Below are 18464 nucleotides of genomic sequence, written 5' to 3'. Positions count from 1 at the left end.
ATAAAATAATGGGTGCTCATTACAGGAAATTTGGAAAAGTGGAAGGGTATCAAGAAGAGACTAAATAGCACAAAACAGCTTCCACCCAGACATAGGTACTACATTTCCTTCAAGTCTTTTTTTTCTATGAATTTATTTGTGTGTTTTAGAATATTGGCAACTGTATGCTGTTTACAGTTCTTTTGAGTGTTTTTTTGGGGGGGTGCCTGGGTGGCTCGGTCAGACTCAGTGTCCACCTTTGGCTCAGGTCATGATCTCATGGTTCGTGAGTTCGAGCCCTGCATCGGACTCTCTGCTGTCCGCGCAGAGCCCGCTTCGGATCCTCTGTACCTCTCCCTCACGGCCTCTCCCCTGCTTGTGCTCTCTCTCTCTCTGTCTCTCAAAAATAAAGAAACATTAAGAATATTTATGAAGTAATATGTGCCCATGATCAAGTAAGAATGGTAAGTATAGGAGTTTAGGATAAAGGGCAGCTCCGTTGTCTACCTCCTCCCACCCCTAGTCCTGATCTTCAGAGGCAGCTGCTTTTAGCCCTTCTGGTATTTTCTTCTGGTGGTTATGTCAGTCTGCATCTCTAGTTGCCACGGGTCCACCACTATTTCCTGCTTATCAGTGTTAGACATTATCCCTTAGACTTCCTGTTCTCATGATGTGGCTTCTCTGTCCCCATCTCCTTCACGGTGATAATTCCCCTGCTGGTTACTTTTCGCTACATCTTTTTAATCTTGCTCTATCAACCTTACCCAGTTATTTTTGACTCTTCGTTTACTACGGGGAGGATAATAACCCTCCCCACCACCTGCCCTTTCTCAGGTTCCCTCCCCGTATTCCATGGATCAACGTCAGTCTCCAGTCCTTTGGCTTTTTCAGTGTCAGGATTTACGTGGTGCTCTACATGTAACGATTAAGTTTTCCATCTTCCCCTGTAGGTTCTTCTGGAAAACTGAGAATCAGTAAACAGTGTTTGTGTCGCTGAGGCTGTGTCACTATGGTTCACCGCAGGCTCCACGGGGCATTTGCTGCTTGAATGGCTCTGTTTTGCCTAGGTTTCCCTAGTCTGTTTGCTTTATCTTTAGCAAATTCTCTATTTCACCCCAAATGTTCCATCCAACCAGGTAACCCAGGAAGTATGTTGTTTTCCAGAGGTCTTGTCTTGCTCTGATCTACACTGCCTGCCGCAAGCCTGCTGCACAGTCCTGGCTGAGAATCCCTCTCTTCCACATCTTTCTCATGGATGCCATGTTTTCCTTCATCTAGGTTTCTGTTTAGTTGCAGTCCATAAAGTAACTTCCAGAAGCTTGGTGTGAACCAGGTAAATTTTTTGAGCCCTTGAATATTCCACCATAACCCTCCAGCGGTGTTTCTGTCAGGTATAGAATTTGAGATTCAGGGCAATTCACTCTGAGAACGTTGAAATTCACCCTTACTGCTTATGCGAAACCTCAGGCCATCCTGATTCCAGTTCCCTTGCAGATGGCTTATCTTTTTTTTTTTAATTTTTTTTTCAACGTTTTTTATTTATTTTTGGGACAGAGAGAGACAGAGCATGAACAGGGGAGGGGCAGAGAGAGAGGGAGACACAGAATCGGAAACAGGCTCCAGGCTCTGAGCCATCAGCCCAGAGCCTGACGCGGGGCTCGAACTCACGGACCGCGAGATCGTGACCTGGCTGAAGTCGGACGCTTAACCGGCTGCGCCACCCAGGCGCCCCAAGATGGCTTATTTTTTACACCCTGGAAAGTTTCAGGTTTTTATCTTCATCCCCAGGATTCTGAAATTTTCAATCATGTGCCAAACACAGGTCATTTTTCAGTTACTGTGCTGGGCACTTGAGGGTCCTTTTGTTCTGGAGGCTTACGTCCTTCAGCTCTGGAAAAATTTGTTGTGCTATGTCTTTGGTAATTTCTTCTCTGGGTTTTCTCTGTTCTCCCTGGAACCCTAATGTTTGAATATGGAGTTTCTGGATTGAGTCTTGATTTCCTTATCTTTTCTGTCCTCTAAAATTTTGATTTACTTTCGGGGTGCCTGGGTGGCTCAGTCAATTAAACACCGACTTCAGTTCAGGTCTGATCTTGTGGTTCAAGCCCCACGTCAGGCTCTGTGCTGACAGATCAGAGCCTGGAGTCTGCTTCGGATTCTGTGTCTCCCCCTCTCTCTGCCCCTCCCCATTCATACACTGTCTTTTTCTCTCAAAAATAAATAATAGACATTAAAAGAACAATGAAAAAAAGTAAACATTAAAGAATGTTGATATACTTGGAGAGTTCCTATAATTTGGGTCTTTTATATTGATACATCTGTGTGTGTGCATGTTTAAGAGTGGAACACACACGAGGTGCCTGGGTGGCTCAGTCGGGCTCAGGTCATGATCTCGCGGTTTGTGACTTTGAGACCCGCGTTGGGCTCTGTGCTGACAGCTCAGAGCCTGGAGCCTGCCTTGGATTCTGTGTCTCCCTCTCTCTCTGTCCCTCCCCTATTCATACTCTCTCTCTCTCAAAAATAAATAAACATTAAAAAAAAGAAGAAGGGAACACACTGGTGTCTTATCAGGGGTGGTTTAAGGGGGACTTGACAGCTTTCTGTGCCAAAGCATGGCAGGGTATGGGAATAGACTGTCCCACCTACAGATAGTCAATGAATTCTTCTGCGGTCACTTCCTAGCCTCACCCCTGCCCTGATTTCACACTGACACTGCTGAGTGCCCAGGCTTCTTCCTTTTTGGTCGAATCACCCAGTGAATGTGCTCTAGGTTGGGGGACTCATCACCCCACTGGGTCAGTTACCACCAGTCCATGCAATGTCCAGCTTGGCCACGTCTTTTGAAGTTGGGCCCCCTACTCGCTCTGTTTTTCTTTACCATCATTTAGTGGGATCTCAAAGAGAGGTGCATGTAGTTAATGTGCCGTTTTTTACTGGAATTCTCTATAACCTATTTTTAGGCAAAAAAGCTTTATCGAGATAAAATAAAATAAAATAAAATACGCTCCTTTTAGGTGTACAGCTCACCAAGTTTGAACAAACCCATGACAGTCAAGATGTAGTGCGTTTCCATCTCCAGAAACTTCCTTTGTTCCCCTTCCCTGCCAATCCTGACACCCCCCTCCTTACCCAACCCCAAGGAACTTCTAGTTTTGCCTGTTGTGGGTTTTTATATACACAGAACACACAGCATGTGCACTCTGGGTCTGGCTTCTTTTTCCTGGCATAACGTTTTCGAGTTTCTTCCAGCTTGTTGTATAAATCACTAGTTTGTTCTTTTTATTGCCGAGCAATATTCTGGTATATAAAAGAGCCACGGTTTGTTTGTTCATTCGCCTGTCGGTGGGCATTTGGGTGGCTTTCTATTTTGATGAAGCGATGACGAGTCTTCACATTCAAGGGTTTTTTTGTGAACATACACTTTTATTTCTCTTGGTGAAATACCTAGGAGCGGGGTTGCTGGGTTATGCGGTAAGAGTGTGTTTCACCTTATGAGAAGCTGCCAAACTATTCTCTAGGGCGGTTGGACTATTTTAAACTCTCGCCAGCTGTAAATGAGGGTTCTATTTACTCCACGTCTTTGCAAAACTTAGTACTCCCCTTTGTGGTTGTAGACATGCTGATGGGTATGTAGTACAGTCTCACTGGTTTAACTGGGATTTCTCTGATGCCTGCTGCCCCGGATCATCTGTTCATGTGCTTCTTGGTCATTTGCATGCTTTTCTGGGGTGGGGCGTCTTCAGATCTTTAGCCCCCTTTAATTGGGTGATGGTCTTATTTAGTTGGAAAGTGGTTTTACATTTTGGAGTCAGGTCTCGGGTTAGGTAGTCCCTCTATCTTTTTGAACCCTGGGCTTCCCCCTTTCATGTTGTATTATAAGAAGTTCTTTGTGTAATTCCTTTGAAAACATGATATTTTATTTTATTTTATTTATTTAAAAATTTTTTTTGTAACATTTATTTATTTTTGAGACAGAGAGAGACAGAGCATGAATGGGGGAGGGGCAGAGAGAGAGGGAGACACAGAATCGGAAGCAGGCTCCAGGCTCTGAGCCATCAGCCCAGAGCCCGACGCGGGGCTTGAACTCACGGACCGCGAGATCATGACCTGAGCTGAAGTCGGACGCTTAACTGACTGAGCCACCCAGACGCCCCGAAAACATGATATTTTAATCTTTCTTGCTATTCTGCTGCACACATGTACCATTATTTCTATAACAGGTTTTGGTGTTGTTCAACATTTTGCTTTACGATTGGTTTACCAACAGCCCAATGTATGTCCTCTAGCAGAAACCTGGTTTGTTCCTTAAGATAGATTCCTAGAAGCAAAGTAGCGAGGTCAAAGATTAGAGCATATTAAGGGCTTTTGATATATACTGCCAGATTGCTTCCCAAAAAGTTGGTACTAATTTAAAGTGTCACCAGTAGAAGATAAGACCCCACCTTACACCACTGTTGCCAGCCCTGGGTATCCTTATTTGAAAAGAATTTGCGAAATTTTTTTAAAGTTTTAATGTTTATTTATTTTACAGAGAAAGAGAGACAGAGCATAAGCGGGGAGGGGCAGAGAAGGGGACACAGAATCCGAAGCGGGCTCCAGGCTCTGAGCTGTCAGCACAGAGCCCAACGCGGGGCTTGAACTCACAGACTGCAAGATCATGACCTGAGCCGAAGTTGGACACTAAACCAACTGAGCCACCCAGGCGCCCCCCCCCCCACCCATTTCTTTCTGTGACTAGGAAGGTGTGGGTGGGTGGGGTGGCTTTCAACACTGAGGGGATCCCAAAGAAGGAGGGACAAAAGCTAGCCTTCGGGGGAGTTAAATTGTAACTTTGTTGCCTAATGGAGCACAGCAGTGATATGCAAGGTCACCAGACAGGGTCAAAATGGCTCCCAGGACAGCAAGTTTTGATAGTAACCTCAACAAAAGAATTGCCAGGCCTAAATAATAAGTTTGTCTCTCAGGAGCGGGGTGCAATGCTCAGTAATCAAAATGAATGTGAAAATGCCCCCGAGCCTGTGGGGGAAAAAGAAAGTCACACGAGTTGTAATCCTTAAATTTCACTGGATCTTGCCTCAATCTGGTCATGAAGAATAACCCCTGGAATATTTTGAACCCAGGAGTGCCTCACTCTCCCAATAAGCACTCTAGTACAGAGGTGGGAGTCCTCAGGGGTGTCTCCCATGCTGGCCAACCATAGTCCTTGCCCGGTCCTTCTGGGATCCCAAGGGCATGTCCCCCACGTACCCTTCAAAAAAAATATTTTTTAATGTTTTTATTTATTTTGGGGAGACAGGGAGACAGAGTATGAGCAGGGGAGGGGCAGAGAGAGCAGAGACACAGAATCTGAAGCAGGATCCGGTCTCCGAGCTGTCAGCGCAGACCCTGGCATGGGGCTCGAACCCATGAACTGTGAGATCATGACCCGAGGCGAAGTCAGACGCTTAACCGACTGAGCCACCCAGGCACCCCACCCCCCCCCACGTACTCTTGACAACACTTATGGGGTTCCCTGAGAAGCTCCATACATGAGCCTGCAAACAAGTCTTCCCCCCATATCTCTGGGAACTCCCAGGGGCCCACAGATAAAAGTGCCCCCAATATTATCAGGTCCCCAAATAGTGTCTCACACCTGCACCTCTACATGTTCTTCTGCCCAAATATTCCCAGGGAACCCAGAGAGAGTTGCACCTGAGTTCACAAACAAGCCCCCCCCCACCCCCCTCTTTTGCAGTGCAACTAGTGCCCCAGCCTGGGGCTCCCCTGGTTCTAGAGCTTCCCTCCGGTCATCTGACTGGGCACTTCCAGCTCTTGGTGGCTGATGATGCTCCCTCTCATTGAAGCCTTTGGGATGCCATAGCTGCAGAATAATTTGGGGCAAACTGGGGTAGATATTATCTTCCTCCTCTGTTAGAGAGAGAGTGGCCAAGCAGGGCTGGCTGTGACTCAGTGCAAGGAGTCTCGAAGGTCAGAGAATGTGGAGATTGGAAGACCTTCCTGGCCGAAGAGCCACATGTCCAAAGGAACACTTAAGGAACGTAGGACTCATGCAGAAAGGCTGACACATAGAGTCCGGGGGAGAGGGTGAGGAGAGATAAGGACAGAGGCATCAATGGGATCAGGTCACGAAGGGTCTGAAATTCTGTGATCTGAAATTTAGATTTCATCCTGGAGAGAATTCAGATTTCATTCGGAAGATAACTTCTGGAGCGTTTTAAACAGTAGAGTCAGTGGGCTCAGATTTGTGTCTTGGAAAAATGTGATAGCCGTGTGGCAACTGTGTGGAGTATAGACTAGAGGGGGCCAGGGAGAACAGGTTGAAGGTCTAGTCCAGATGAGAAATTTTGAGGCTTGAACTAGTGCAAGGTGGAAGGGGAGGATAGGATGGAGGGGGGAGAGGTATAAAAGTTAGACCACCTCCCCAACCCCTAGGACAGGTCTCATCTCTCGTGGGATGGCGGGAATGAAGCAATGGGAAAAGAAGATGCTTTGATGCGTCACCCTGGATCCCTCAGGACTGAAGGACTTACACCGCCAGCCCCTAGGAGAATTGCCCTCAGCTGAAGACAGTTATCTTGTCCAAGATCATACCACCTTCATGGACATCCTACTATCAGTGACAGGTCCACGTCAGGGTACAAAATCTACATCCCAGGCCCTCGTCCCACCTTGAGACAACTCTGAGGGCCACACGAATTCAGAGCTCCCTCAGGGTCTGGCTGAAACCTTAGTTGACACTTCACTGCAGCTCAACGTCTTCTTTTTCCAATCCCGCTTTGCCTCCCTTCCTTTCCACAGGTGGGCACCCCAAGAGTGCTTTCTAGCACGTCTCCCTACGCCAATCTTCATCTAAGAGGCTGCTTTATGGGAAAAACCCAAACCTGCAGCCGATGACGTCCAACCCGTTGGCTTGTGAGCAGTGTGGATGGCCACGTCATTCACCGATAGGTAGCATGAGGAAAGAGGAGGTGATTTGGGAGGGAGACCATGAGTCCACCTTTGGAAAAAACGGAGCTTGAACTTCCTGAGACTTCAGGGAGTGGGACTACATTTCAAAATCAACGTGTAGGCTGCAAGTGTAAATTGGGAGTCGTTAGTGTTCTGGGGTTAGCCGAGCATCAATCTGTCTCACTTGGGCTTTCGCACTTGCTATTCCCTTGACGCCTGTGTGGTTGCTGGTTTCTTCTCATTCAGACAATGAGATGTCAGATGTCAGCTTTTCCAAGAGGACTCCTTAGTCACCCAGTCTGAAGTGGCACCCCCTTCTTTGTTACCACCTCACTCTAGTTTACCTTTTTTGCATAGCTCTTAGTACTACCTGACATACTCTTATTTGTATCTCTGTCCTTCCCCCACTGGAATGTAAGTCTTTAAAATGGAGGGTCCTTACGGAAGTTGCTCACTATTCTGTCCCTAGCATCCAGAGCAGGGCCTGGCACATGGTAGACGTTCAATAAACATTGAATAATTGGCTGAATGAATCTGTTCTTTGTCTGCTGTGGACACTTACTAGATGGAACTTGCTAGACTGCACGCCCTCAGGTATTGCATCAGCTGGAATTAAATCTGAAGTCCCCACACTCTTTGTCTCCAAGTTTCTGGCATTCTCTGCAAGAAAGCCTTCCCGAAATATGGCCATTTATTCATGTGAATCCAGACCATCCTTTCCTTGGCCACCAGTTCATGTCACCTCTTGGATGATGATTCTTCCTCATTTTGTTTTCCCCTGCACCAGTGGCTTGATTGGTGGTGATTAGCAGAGGGTGGTCCATTTATGTGAAACACCTGCTTCCCACCTGTGTCCCCCCCCCATGAGCAGTCAGCTTTGGACCCAGTGCAGGAAGCTGGTGGGTGTCCTTCATAGCTGAGTGGGCTTCCAGAATTTTCTCCAGGAGTCAGATCCAAACTGGCACCATATGGGTAACCATCTGTACGTCATTTTGCCAGCATCGCATCCAACACATCTGCCAGCTTGTGAAAGAGACCTGGAGAGGGCTGGGGGCACCAAGGAGGATTGACAGAAAAACTGGCCCAAGAAGAAGGCCGAGCCAGACAGAGCAGTTTCCACTTTGTGAGTCAGGTTGTGATTCAATTGGCCTCCATTCACTTGTTCCTGGCACCTGCAAACACGAGCTCAGAAGGTGGTGTTCTTTCACTGCTCCCATCAGCCCACTCTGAAGAGAGTGGACAAGTGTGTCAAAGGTTATTTTACCTAACCCAGGGTGGGAAAGCACATCCTGGTGCATCAAAGTTCCCCTGGTAGGGGAAATTACACAGGACCGCGACCATGCTCCTCGTGCTGGCATTACAGCCAAGTCCTTGATCCAGCACCTAGGCAGGCTACACTATGGGCTAATTACCAAATGCTGTTCCTTGGGTCAATGATAAGACTTGAAGAACCAAGAGTCAGCACATTTGATTGGACGAGAGTAGGGGGACCCCAGTCCGAAGTGCAGGGGCGCCTGGGTGGCTCAGCCGGTGGAGCGTCCGACTTCGGCTCAGGTCACCATCTCAGGGTTTGTGAGTTCGAGCCCCGCGTCGGGCTCTGTGCTGACAGCTCAGAGCCTGGAGCCTGTTTCAGATTCTGTGTCTCCCTGTCTCTCTGCCCCTCCCCTGCTCAGGCCCCCACGACCCCGAAAAGTAAATAAACATTAAAACAACAAAGTGCAGAGAAACCTCAGGTGAAGCTGAAGGTACTCCATTCTGAAACATTCCTTAGTTCTGCATGTGTGATTTGCACACGTGGTTCTGTTATCTCAATTCCCAGTTACTCAACAAGCTATTGTCCCATTGGGTCATTGGGTGCTTTGCAACCTCCTCCGTTCTTCTTTTGTTCATGCATTCAGCCATTTGATACTTTTAAAATTCTTTTTAAGTGTTAGGTGCTGTAATAGGCATAGGGGACCCAAAGTTGACTGCCTCAAAGGAGCCCAGATGGGCAGGGGAGATAGGTGTACAGATAATATACCACAATAAGCCCACCAAAGGGGGCCCTTATCTCAAACGTGGGGAAAAGAAGGATCAGAGGCTTCTGGAGAGGGGTGGAACCCAAGCCAAGCTCCAAAGGGGGAATGGGATTTAGTGAGTAGGGAGAAGGGAAACATCCCAGGCACAGGGTGCGACTTGTGTGAAGCCGCTAAGTGAGGGACCGCAGAGCTCCCAAGATGCTGTGAGCCGTGCCAGTGCGGCCGCAGCACAGGCTCAAGAAGGCGAGGGGCCAGACGAGGCATTTGGACACCATCCTAAGGACAATGGGTGCTTTGAAAGGATCGATCGGAAATGTCAGAGGGTCAGACCTGAAATCTGCCAGAGACGATTCCGGCTGAATTGCAGGAGGAGCGCTGGGTTGGGCTGTAGCGGTAGGAGCTGGAAACAACGGCAGTGGAGTGGGGAGGGAGAGAGTCACTGAAGAGACACAAAAACAGAATTTACAACTAATTGGTCGTGGAGGGGCTGGGGGAGAGAAGAAGACTCCTGCGTTAGGCTTGAAGAAATGGACGGATGAAGTACCCTGAACAGGTGCCTCAAGGAGGAGCAGGCGGGAACACCTCTTTCTCAGCCTCAGAAAGAGTCCTGGACTGCTCAGTGGCTAAGGAGGTGGGCAAGAGGCTTCCTCTACGTGGACTCAGAAGACCCTTCTCTCATCAAGAAGCTGCTCCTAGAGGGGCGCCTGGGTGTCTCAGTCGGTTAAGCGTCCAACTTCAGCTCAGGTCACTATCTCTCGGTCCACAAGTTCGAGCCCCACGTCGGGCTCTGGGCTGATGGCTCAGAGCCTGGAGCCTGCTTCCGATTCTGTGTCTCCCTCTCTCTCTGCCCCTCCCCCGTTCATGCTGTGTCTCTCTCTCTGTCTCAAAAATAAATAAATGTTAAAAAAATTTTTTTTTAAATAAAAAAAAAGAAGCTGCTCCTAGAAATGAATCCCCTGGGGAAGCCTGGAGTGGCTGGGACGGCCGCCCTGGGCATGGGGCACTAGACACTGCCCACACTGGGATGCAGGATAAGGCCACTGTGAACTAAAAGGAAGTATTTATGAGCCAACTGGGTCTCTGGACCAGGACTGGGAGTATGAGAAGGGGACTTGTGGCTTGCGCTTCCTCACATGAAGCAGGTGGAACAGGGAGAGGGCAGGGCTTTGGCTGTCACGCCCGGATCCCTTTTTAGGGCCAAGGAAGAGGCTAGTTCTGACTGTGGTGAGCTGGAGACCCGAGTCCTGGCTCCTTGGTCCTTTACGACAACGACGAGCTACTTGAAAGAGATCACATGCGTAGATTATACCAACACAGACTCTGCTTTCTCTGGAAAGCAATTTCAAAACCACTTCATTCTCCACCTGCATTTGGCTAATGGCCTGATTATAGCCACACTAATAACCTTCAAACACTCTCAGGAGCGGCCTTGGCTCTGAAAGGTACCGCCTCCCTTCCTCCTTGCCCTATTTCATGCTTCTCTGGGACTGCAGTGACAACAGCTGTTTATTTCTCCCAGGGCCCGAGTTACTTGGAGGAGAGGCAGATGGCTGTGGGCTAATTCCTGAAGTGCACTTCTGGGGACCATCAGCCCCGGCTCCCAGGCTGACATCCCACACGGGGCTACAGGTCAGAACATGAACAATCGCCATGAATATGGATGCCGAGGGTGGAGGCTGATTGCTTCTGTCCTGCCGGGCAAAACTGTCAACCTGGGCAGGGATGACATTTTTGCTGAGATACAGGGTCAGGGGGAAGGGCTGTCCCCTCCCTGAGCCCCAAGGCAAAACGTTTCAAGATTTAGGATGCTGGCCTCCCAGGGAAAGGTGTCGCTGTCAGGAGAGACAGCACAGAGAGGGTTTTGCGTCTGCCGGACAGTCTTTCCATTCAGTTCTTTTCTCTCGCCCTCACAGCACCCAGTTATGAGCCTGGATGGTTGGGGTTGCAGGAGGGGTTTTGTGATGGCCAAGAATCTGGATGGATGAGCATCAAGTTATTTTGAAGAAATGGACGGATGAAGTGCCCTGAACAGCGACAAGGTGCCTCAAGGAGGAGCAGGCGGGAACACCTATTCCTCAGCCTTTTCTAATTCTAAGGAACTAGGTGTCCTCGTTCAGGAGTCCACTGACAGTGTTCTTTGTCTCCCTTTTTATCGTCCAGTTCCCACCCAGCCTCCATTGTTCAGTTCATGCCCCACCCAGCCGTCCCTTGAATCCGTCCCTGATGACTCCAGTCCACAGCGAGCTGACCTTCACAGTCTCAAGGGCTGGGTCACGGCCACCACCTGCAGCTGGGCACTTCATTACATGCTGCCTGCTTGCTCTTCCTCTGCATAGTCTCATCTGTGCCCCGAGACTGTGAGCACTCTGTGGTCAGAGACATTGCTGGTCTCCTGTGGCCCTTGGTTCGTGCCGAGCGACCACCGTTCTAAGGGATAAGTCTCTAGGACATCAGCGCGGCTGGTCATTGTCACTGGATATCATCACCCTGGGGCTGTGGGAATGCCTGTCCCCAGAGAGACTCCACTGAAGACGGCTCCATATGCTTCCCTGTCATGTCTCTGGGCATCAGGGTTGGACGTTTCCTCCTCTTCCTGCCCTCCCTAGCCCCTGAGTAGGTCTGTAGGAAGGGGGATGCCTTCTGAATTGGGTTTGTTACTTGGACGACTGGCTTCCCACCTGGTCTGCTGGAGATGATGCATGTGGCACGTGCAATGATGGCCAGGGACAATGATTACCTGTTCAGAGGCCCTGACCACTCGGGGGCCTGTGCTTTTGCCTGCGTCATTTCCTTTCCCGAAAGATCCCTCGGCATCCCTTTCATCAGTGTCCACTTGACAGATGCCTATTTGCCCCCTAAGCCTCAGTGCAAATGTTACCAGTGTTCTGTGGTTTCTTCAACCTCCGGCCCCCAGAATTCCAAACTATTTTGCCATTCCTTTCCCCTGAGCACTTTTCACGTGAAGCTCATGTATGCACCTGTGCCCCCGGAAGACTCCTGGGATCTCTTCAAGGGCACAGACTCTGCCTCGGACGCCTTGCTAACCTTGACACTAGCCTGACACGTCATGAGGGCGTGATACACACTGTGGGATGGAGCTGAGTGAATTCTGATGGCAACTGGGAGATGCCGAGGTGTTTTTAAGCTGGAAATGGGTATATTTCGATAGTGCTGGAGGCTTTTGGCCAGAGACAGGGATGTTACTGGAAACAGTCAAGGTCAGAGGCAGGGGCAGTAAGAATGGAGCAGAGCAGAACTGGCAGGATTCGATATCCAGTGGGGCTGGAGGCTGAAGGGGGGATCAGTCAAGGTTGACTGCAGGCTGTTGGGAGGTGGGGCCATGGGGTATCACCAAGGGAGGCAGTCATTTGGTGGGGGGGGGAGGAGGAGGACACGGCTGTGTCCCTGAAGCTTAGTGATGCTCTTCCCAAGCCAAAGAAAAACTCAAAAAGCGTTCCCCCCCCCAAAAAAAAAATTAGTAAAATAAGGATCTCTCAAATGAGCGGAATGAAGTTCTGTTTGTGTTCTGGGTTGAAGAGAGCAATAGACTGGCCCTGAGTCAGAATCCAGGTGTCAGGTGTAGCTAATAGCAACCGCTTACTGTGAGAGCCAAGGCAGTGCAGAGGTCAAGAGTTCCAACCCCCGGAGGGACGGGAGGGGCTTTTATCCTGTGCCGATTCCCAGACCACTCATAAAGCCTCTGCACTTGCCTTGAAGGTGACACACTCTGGCTCCTTCCTCCATTTAGAGTGAGGTGTGATTCGGGTTTTGAAAGCAATGTCTATCTGTTACGGGGGCTGATGGCCTGGGTTAGATAGCCACTAATCTGAGTTGTTCCCGTGTCCCTCAGATCTGGAAATAGCATCTCAGTGACATGAGGAAGTGGCTTCTCCAGTGGGGACTGTGCTGGGCTTCTTCCAAGGACACTGGGAAATGGAATTCACCTTCCAGACTTGAGCGGAAGGTGGTGCTTCGGGGGTGCCCCGGGGGGGCTCAGTCGGTTGAGCGTCCGACTTCGGCTCAGGTCACCATCGCAGGGTTTGTGAGTTCAAGCCCCGCGTCGGACTCTGGGCTGACAGCTCAGAGCCTGGAGCCTGCTTCGGATTCTGTGTCTCCCTCTCTCTCTGCCCCTCCCCTGCTCTCACTCTGTCTGTCTGTCTGTCTCTCAAAAATGAATAAAACATTAAGAAAATTTTAAAAAAAGAAGAAGAAAGAAAAGAAGGTGTTACTTTAGATGGCACATGTACCTGGAGCTCTAGTGTCACGGTCCAGGCAGCTACAAGGTGTGAGAACACAGTTCCTCGGGTGTGTTTTTATTATGTACACGCACAACCTAACCCAGCTTTTTTCAAATTATAATGATGTTTTCTGGGGACATTTCAGCTATTGCCTGGACATGATACGAAAGGGAGCTGCACTAAATGTGTGTGCTTTTCAGAGGCAGGGTACAAAGGGGTCAATCATGGAGGTAGGAAGGGTGGAAGAGAGGTAAGAGGTAATTGCTAGAAGCTGGTGAATGCTATGGGAATGTAGAACCCTGGCCATGTTTACATGCAGAGAACTCTGTTTCTTCTGGAAGAGATTTTGCTCAGATGTCCAGCATTTAGGCACAGGAGACCACCCCTAACAGATGGCAGTTCAAACCTTCAGTGTATTCGCTCAGAAAAATTTCGTATAGATATGAATTTCATATGCATCTGAATATGGAATTCTGGGCAAGAGAAAATTACTGATGGCTTTGGTACCACTCCTGAGTCAGAGACAGTGTAGGGCTCTGTTGTTAGTATCAACAAAATCCCTGCCTGTTTCAGCCCCCCTGATGGGTACATCAGTGCCGATATGCATGAAGATGAGTTTAATAAACAAAATGGGGGTTCAGCCTCGTGAGCCTGGGGGCCCTCTGCCAGCAGCCTGACTCTTCAGATGGCACCAACAGTTCCAGAAATAAGAGGGAAGAGTTCTCGGCAGCAGAGGTCAATGCTGTCAGGTGAATTAATTTCACCTGAAAGACATACATAAGGCATCTCAGAGCCTCGGGCTCTCATACTGGGTCCCAGACTTAGAATTTGGTGTAAATTTATATTACTCGTGAAATTTGCAGGGGTTTAGAGCTCCTCTGAAGATCATTTATTCTTCCCAAGGGATAGTGGGCAGCAAGTTAGGAGCACTGAGGGCCTGGAAGAAGGCACTTGGATCCATCATGCTGAGAACCCCAGGTTGACAGATTCCTACGCCCCAAGGCTGTCTGTGTCCTGGGACCACAGCCTGGCTCACACAACTGCACCATATCACAAAGCTGTCTTGTTGTGGATACTCATTTTGTTGACATTTCTGCAAACAGTTCTGTTCCGAATGGTTAGAACCAACCAAAGTGTTTATACTTCAAGGTGCAGAAAACATTCTACGAAATTACAGATCTGTCCTAACCTATCGGCTGCTTTAATGGTGCACTAAAGGAATGACCTTACTGTGTTGGAAACCTGGGTCCTTCTGCTATAAATCAGCATCATTTATTCTATTTCTATTACAGATTCCAGGATGATGCTATTTGCTGAAGACCCTGTATGCACTTTTTGGGGAGAGAACCACGGGATCTTTCTTTGCTCTCAGGAACTCTGTATATGGTGGGCCCATGTGTGTAGGTGCCCTCCTTTATGTGCCCAGAGACATATCTAAACTGGTTTAAAAGGGCCTGGAGGAAATGCCTTAAACAGGAAAACTGGGAGAATAAAATGTGTATTGCTTTTGTGAAAAGGAAAGCAAAAAGGTAATAGAGCCACGAACAAAGGAGAATCCTTCCTCAGCCGTGTTCATGGAGACTGGAACTTGGTAAGAGGCCTTGAACCCCGCAGAGGGGTCTGATGACTAAAAAATTACAGGGACACTGTCATCAGACTGTTTTCCTGAGAGGCAGTCCCACCAGATGGCCCTGGAAGACCAGGAGGGAGAGCTTCCAGCCATCCTAGATCACTTTCCCAGAGAGGAACAGGGTAGATCAAAATGAGGTCTGAGAGCAGAGCTCATCCAGCCTGGGGCTGAGCACCACACACAGCCTTGGCTTCCAAATGGGACTGGCTTTTATTTCCAGAAGTGATGGAGGCGGGGGAGAAAGGGTCATCCCACATGTACTGCTGAGGGCAATCTGGATGAGTCTGGAGGCAGGCATGCCCATCTCTCACTGGCCCTCTTCAGGCCACTGACTGAGGAGCTCTGCCCAGGAGCCCTTCTCCATCTGAAGGTATGTCAGCTGGTAGTCTGCCCCTCCTCAGCCTCAGTGGCCCCATCTGTGGACCTCCAGATCACCTCTCCATATTCCCCTAGGATAAGGACTCTGGTCCCCACCTCCTATGCTCTGCCTCTGTTCTGTCTTCCGCTGTCATCCCAAGTGGCCTCAACATCCACTGGGATGACCCCTTACCTCCTCCACTTTGACCTGCCTGCCCCTCGCCAGCTCTACTACCCCGATGGCCAGACCCCAAATCCTCCCCCTCTGAAATAAGAAACGTGAAACGCCCTTTTGAACACCTCTTGTCTCTTCCCCTCCCTTACTGCCTTCGCTCTCAGGAAGCCCTCTCCTAGCCAGCCAGCTCTGTTCTCATGCCCCTTTGGACTCGGTCTCCTGGCCCCATGGCATTCCTTCATCCTGACTTGAGTCCCCTGAAACATCTTTCACTCATCTCTCCCTGTCCAACCCCCACACTCACTGAGTTACCACGGGGCTTCCTGTTCTCCCATGGCATCTCGTGAGTCTGTCCCCTCTCTCCACCTTCACCGCAGGCCCTACCCTGGTTTGAGCCCATCATGACGTCTCTCTTTGGTCTGTAGCTCTGACCTTTCTTCTTCTTTCACCCTCACTCCTAGCCTCCACCCTCTTCATGTTCCACTCACGGGGTTCACTCACTGCGCCCTAAATAGGCCAGGGATTTTCATGCCTCTCTCTTCCTCTCTCCTTCCCATGTAGAATTAGTTTCCCTTTGCCAAGTGCGTTTTATGTGTACCTGTGCCCCTCTTGCCCTGTGTCCCAATTGGTTGGTTACACACGTCTGCATCTTCTACTAGAAGGTGTGGTCTCTGAGGACAAGGGCCACTTTTACTGAACTGTGTAAGCTCAGCAGGCAGCACAACACCTGTCACGTGGCCAATTTTAATAAATATTTCTAGACTTAAATTTCCCACGATAGGCCTTCCATTAGAACTGCCCACTGGGTCATTTGTCAGGTCAGCTAGCAAATCCTGCCTCATTCCCATCTACTCCTGCCTTCTGCCAGTTCCTTCTTCCTCTGTGGGGCCAACTGCTGGGTGGTCTTTGCTATTCTGCCATAACATGAGGCTACACCGTGGAGGGGTGGGAGGGGCAGCAGGGACTGGGGAATAACACAGAACACTGTGTGAGTGAACTGGCATAAGTTCTGTGGGCTTGCCAGCTGGCACCATGTGGGAGAGCCAAAGGGAAAGTTGGTTTTCTCCAGCCCAAAGCTCAGACTCCTGAGTGCAGTCACGAGTCTTAGCGCTAAAGGCTTAGGAGTGAGAAGTGTCAAGGTCACCTCTGCTTCATGCCTGACCAGGAAGGGGCGTTGTGGGTGTGTGTGTGTGTGTGTGTGTATTGCCAGCTACTGGGCGTGTCCAGAGAGTTCATAACACGCCTCCCCAGCAGAGCTAGAGGAAGAGCCACTGATCCAATTTGTAATTTGTCATTTGGTTTGATCCCAACGTTTTCCCTTTATTCCTGACTTGATAGATTCATCTGCAGGCTCAGTGGGTTCATGTTGGCAAAGTCTTGTACTCAAGCATTTGATACTCAATAGATTGGCTCCCAGTCATGTGCGTGTGTGCACGCACGTGTGTGTACATGTGTACACGGAGCATCCTTAACCCCTACGTGAGGGACCGTTTTTCCAGAAGGGGAACCAAGGATTGGTCGCTTTGTGAGGGTGACAAGCAGAGAACCAGTGCAGGGGGTTGGAATTGATTTAAAAAATTCTGGGTGTAGACAGACTGCAACGAACAGGACTTTACCCTCCGTCTTTGGTTGGAGAAGTGGATAGGAGTTATATGCCTTTTCTGAACTTCAATCAAACCCTCTTCCCATACAGTTCTCAGCCTGAAAGAAAACATAGGAAGCATCTGGTTCAGTGGATCACATCTGACTGTGTATTAGAGTTACCTAAGATTACATTTGCCCCCGTTTTATGAAGATGTAATTAACCTATCACATTGTATTTGTTTAAGGTGTACAACATAATGATTTGATGGATGTATTTATTGTGAAATGATCACCATTTTAGTTACTGTCTTAGCAACTTTCAAATAGACAGTACAGGATCGTTAACTATAGTCTCCATGCTGTGTGTTAGATTCCCCAGAATTTACTTTTCCTATAACTGGAAGTTTGTACCTTTTGCCCATCTTTATCCATTTCTCCCATATCCCACCCATGCTTCTGGCAACCACCAACCTGTTCTCAGTTTCCGTGAGTTTGGCTTTTTTTAGATTCCACATATAAGTGAGATCATACAGTATCTGTCCTTTCTGTCTATTTTGTCTTCAACATCCATCCATGTTGTCTCAAATGGGAGTATTTAAACATTTTAAAAAAATGTTTATTTACTTTTGAGGGAGACAGAGACAGAATGTGAGTGAGATGGGGGCAGAGAGAGAGGGAGACACAGATCCGAAGCAGGATCCAGGCTCCGAGCTGTCAGCACAGAGCCCGACGCGGGGCTCGAACCCACAAGCCGTGAGATCATGACCTGAGCTGAAGTCGGACGCTCAACCAACTGAGCCACCCAGGGGCCCCTTTTTTCCTCTTTTATGGCTGAATAATATTTTATATGTACTTTCTTTTCTTTCTTCTTCTTTTTTATTAATCAGAAAAGACAGTTTATTTTGCACTGGTGCTGGCCCAGCAGAGTCACCTCCAAAAGCGGAGCCTATATGTATTTTCTTTATTGTGTTATTATTATGATTTATTATATATATTTTCTTTCTTTTCACATTTTCTTTATCCGTTCATCTGTTAATGAACATGTAGGTTGTTTCCATGTCTTAGCTATTGTTAATGCTGCAATGAATATGAAGGTGCAAATGTCTCTTCAAGACAATGATTTTGTTTCCTTTGGATCTATATGCCCTGAAGTGGAATTCTTGGATCATGTAGGAGTTCTATTTTCCATTTTTTAAAAATCTTCTTTTAAGTTTATTTATTTATTTTGAGGGAGGGAGAGAGATCAAGGGCGCACACGAGTGGGGGAGGGCAGAGAGAGGTGGAGAAAGAGAGAATACCAAGCAGGCTCCCTGTAGTCAGCACAGAGCCCAGCTGGGGGCTCAAGCTTACAACTCAAAAGATCATGATCTGAGCTGAAATCAAGAGTTGGAACCTAAACTGGCTGAGCCACCCAGATAGATGCCTCTCTCTTTTCAACTTTTTAAGATACCCCAGTACTGTTTTCCAAAGTGGCTGCACCAGTTTGCTTTCCCACCAACAGTGCACGAGGGTTCCCTTTTTCCACATCTTCACCA

General features: G+C 48.6%; 1 protein-coding gene across 1 annotated transcript in view; it reads right to left on the bottom strand.

Moving 5' to 3' along the window:
- Positions 1–16813: 16813 nt before the first annotated feature.
- RGS6 (regulator of G protein signaling 6) overlaps positions 16814–18464 on the bottom strand; it is a 603395-nt gene continuing 601744 nt past the window's right edge. The window contains exon 18 of the mRNA XM_060620213.3: positions 16814–17046. Within this exon, the coding sequence (XP_060476196.1) occupies positions 17014–17046 (33 nt within the window). The 3' untranslated portion in view covers positions 16814–17013. The remainder of the gene's footprint in view (positions 17047–18464) is intronic.

The sequence above is a fragment of the Panthera onca genome, chromosome B3 (assembly GCF_046562875.1).
Source record: "Panthera onca isolate mPanOnc1 chromosome B3, mPanOnc1 haplotype 2, whole genome shotgun sequence".
In the NCBI taxonomy this organism is placed as follows: domain Eukaryota; kingdom Metazoa; phylum Chordata; class Mammalia; order Carnivora; family Felidae; genus Panthera; species Panthera onca.
This window is presented reverse-complemented; position numbering and strand designations above follow the sequence as displayed.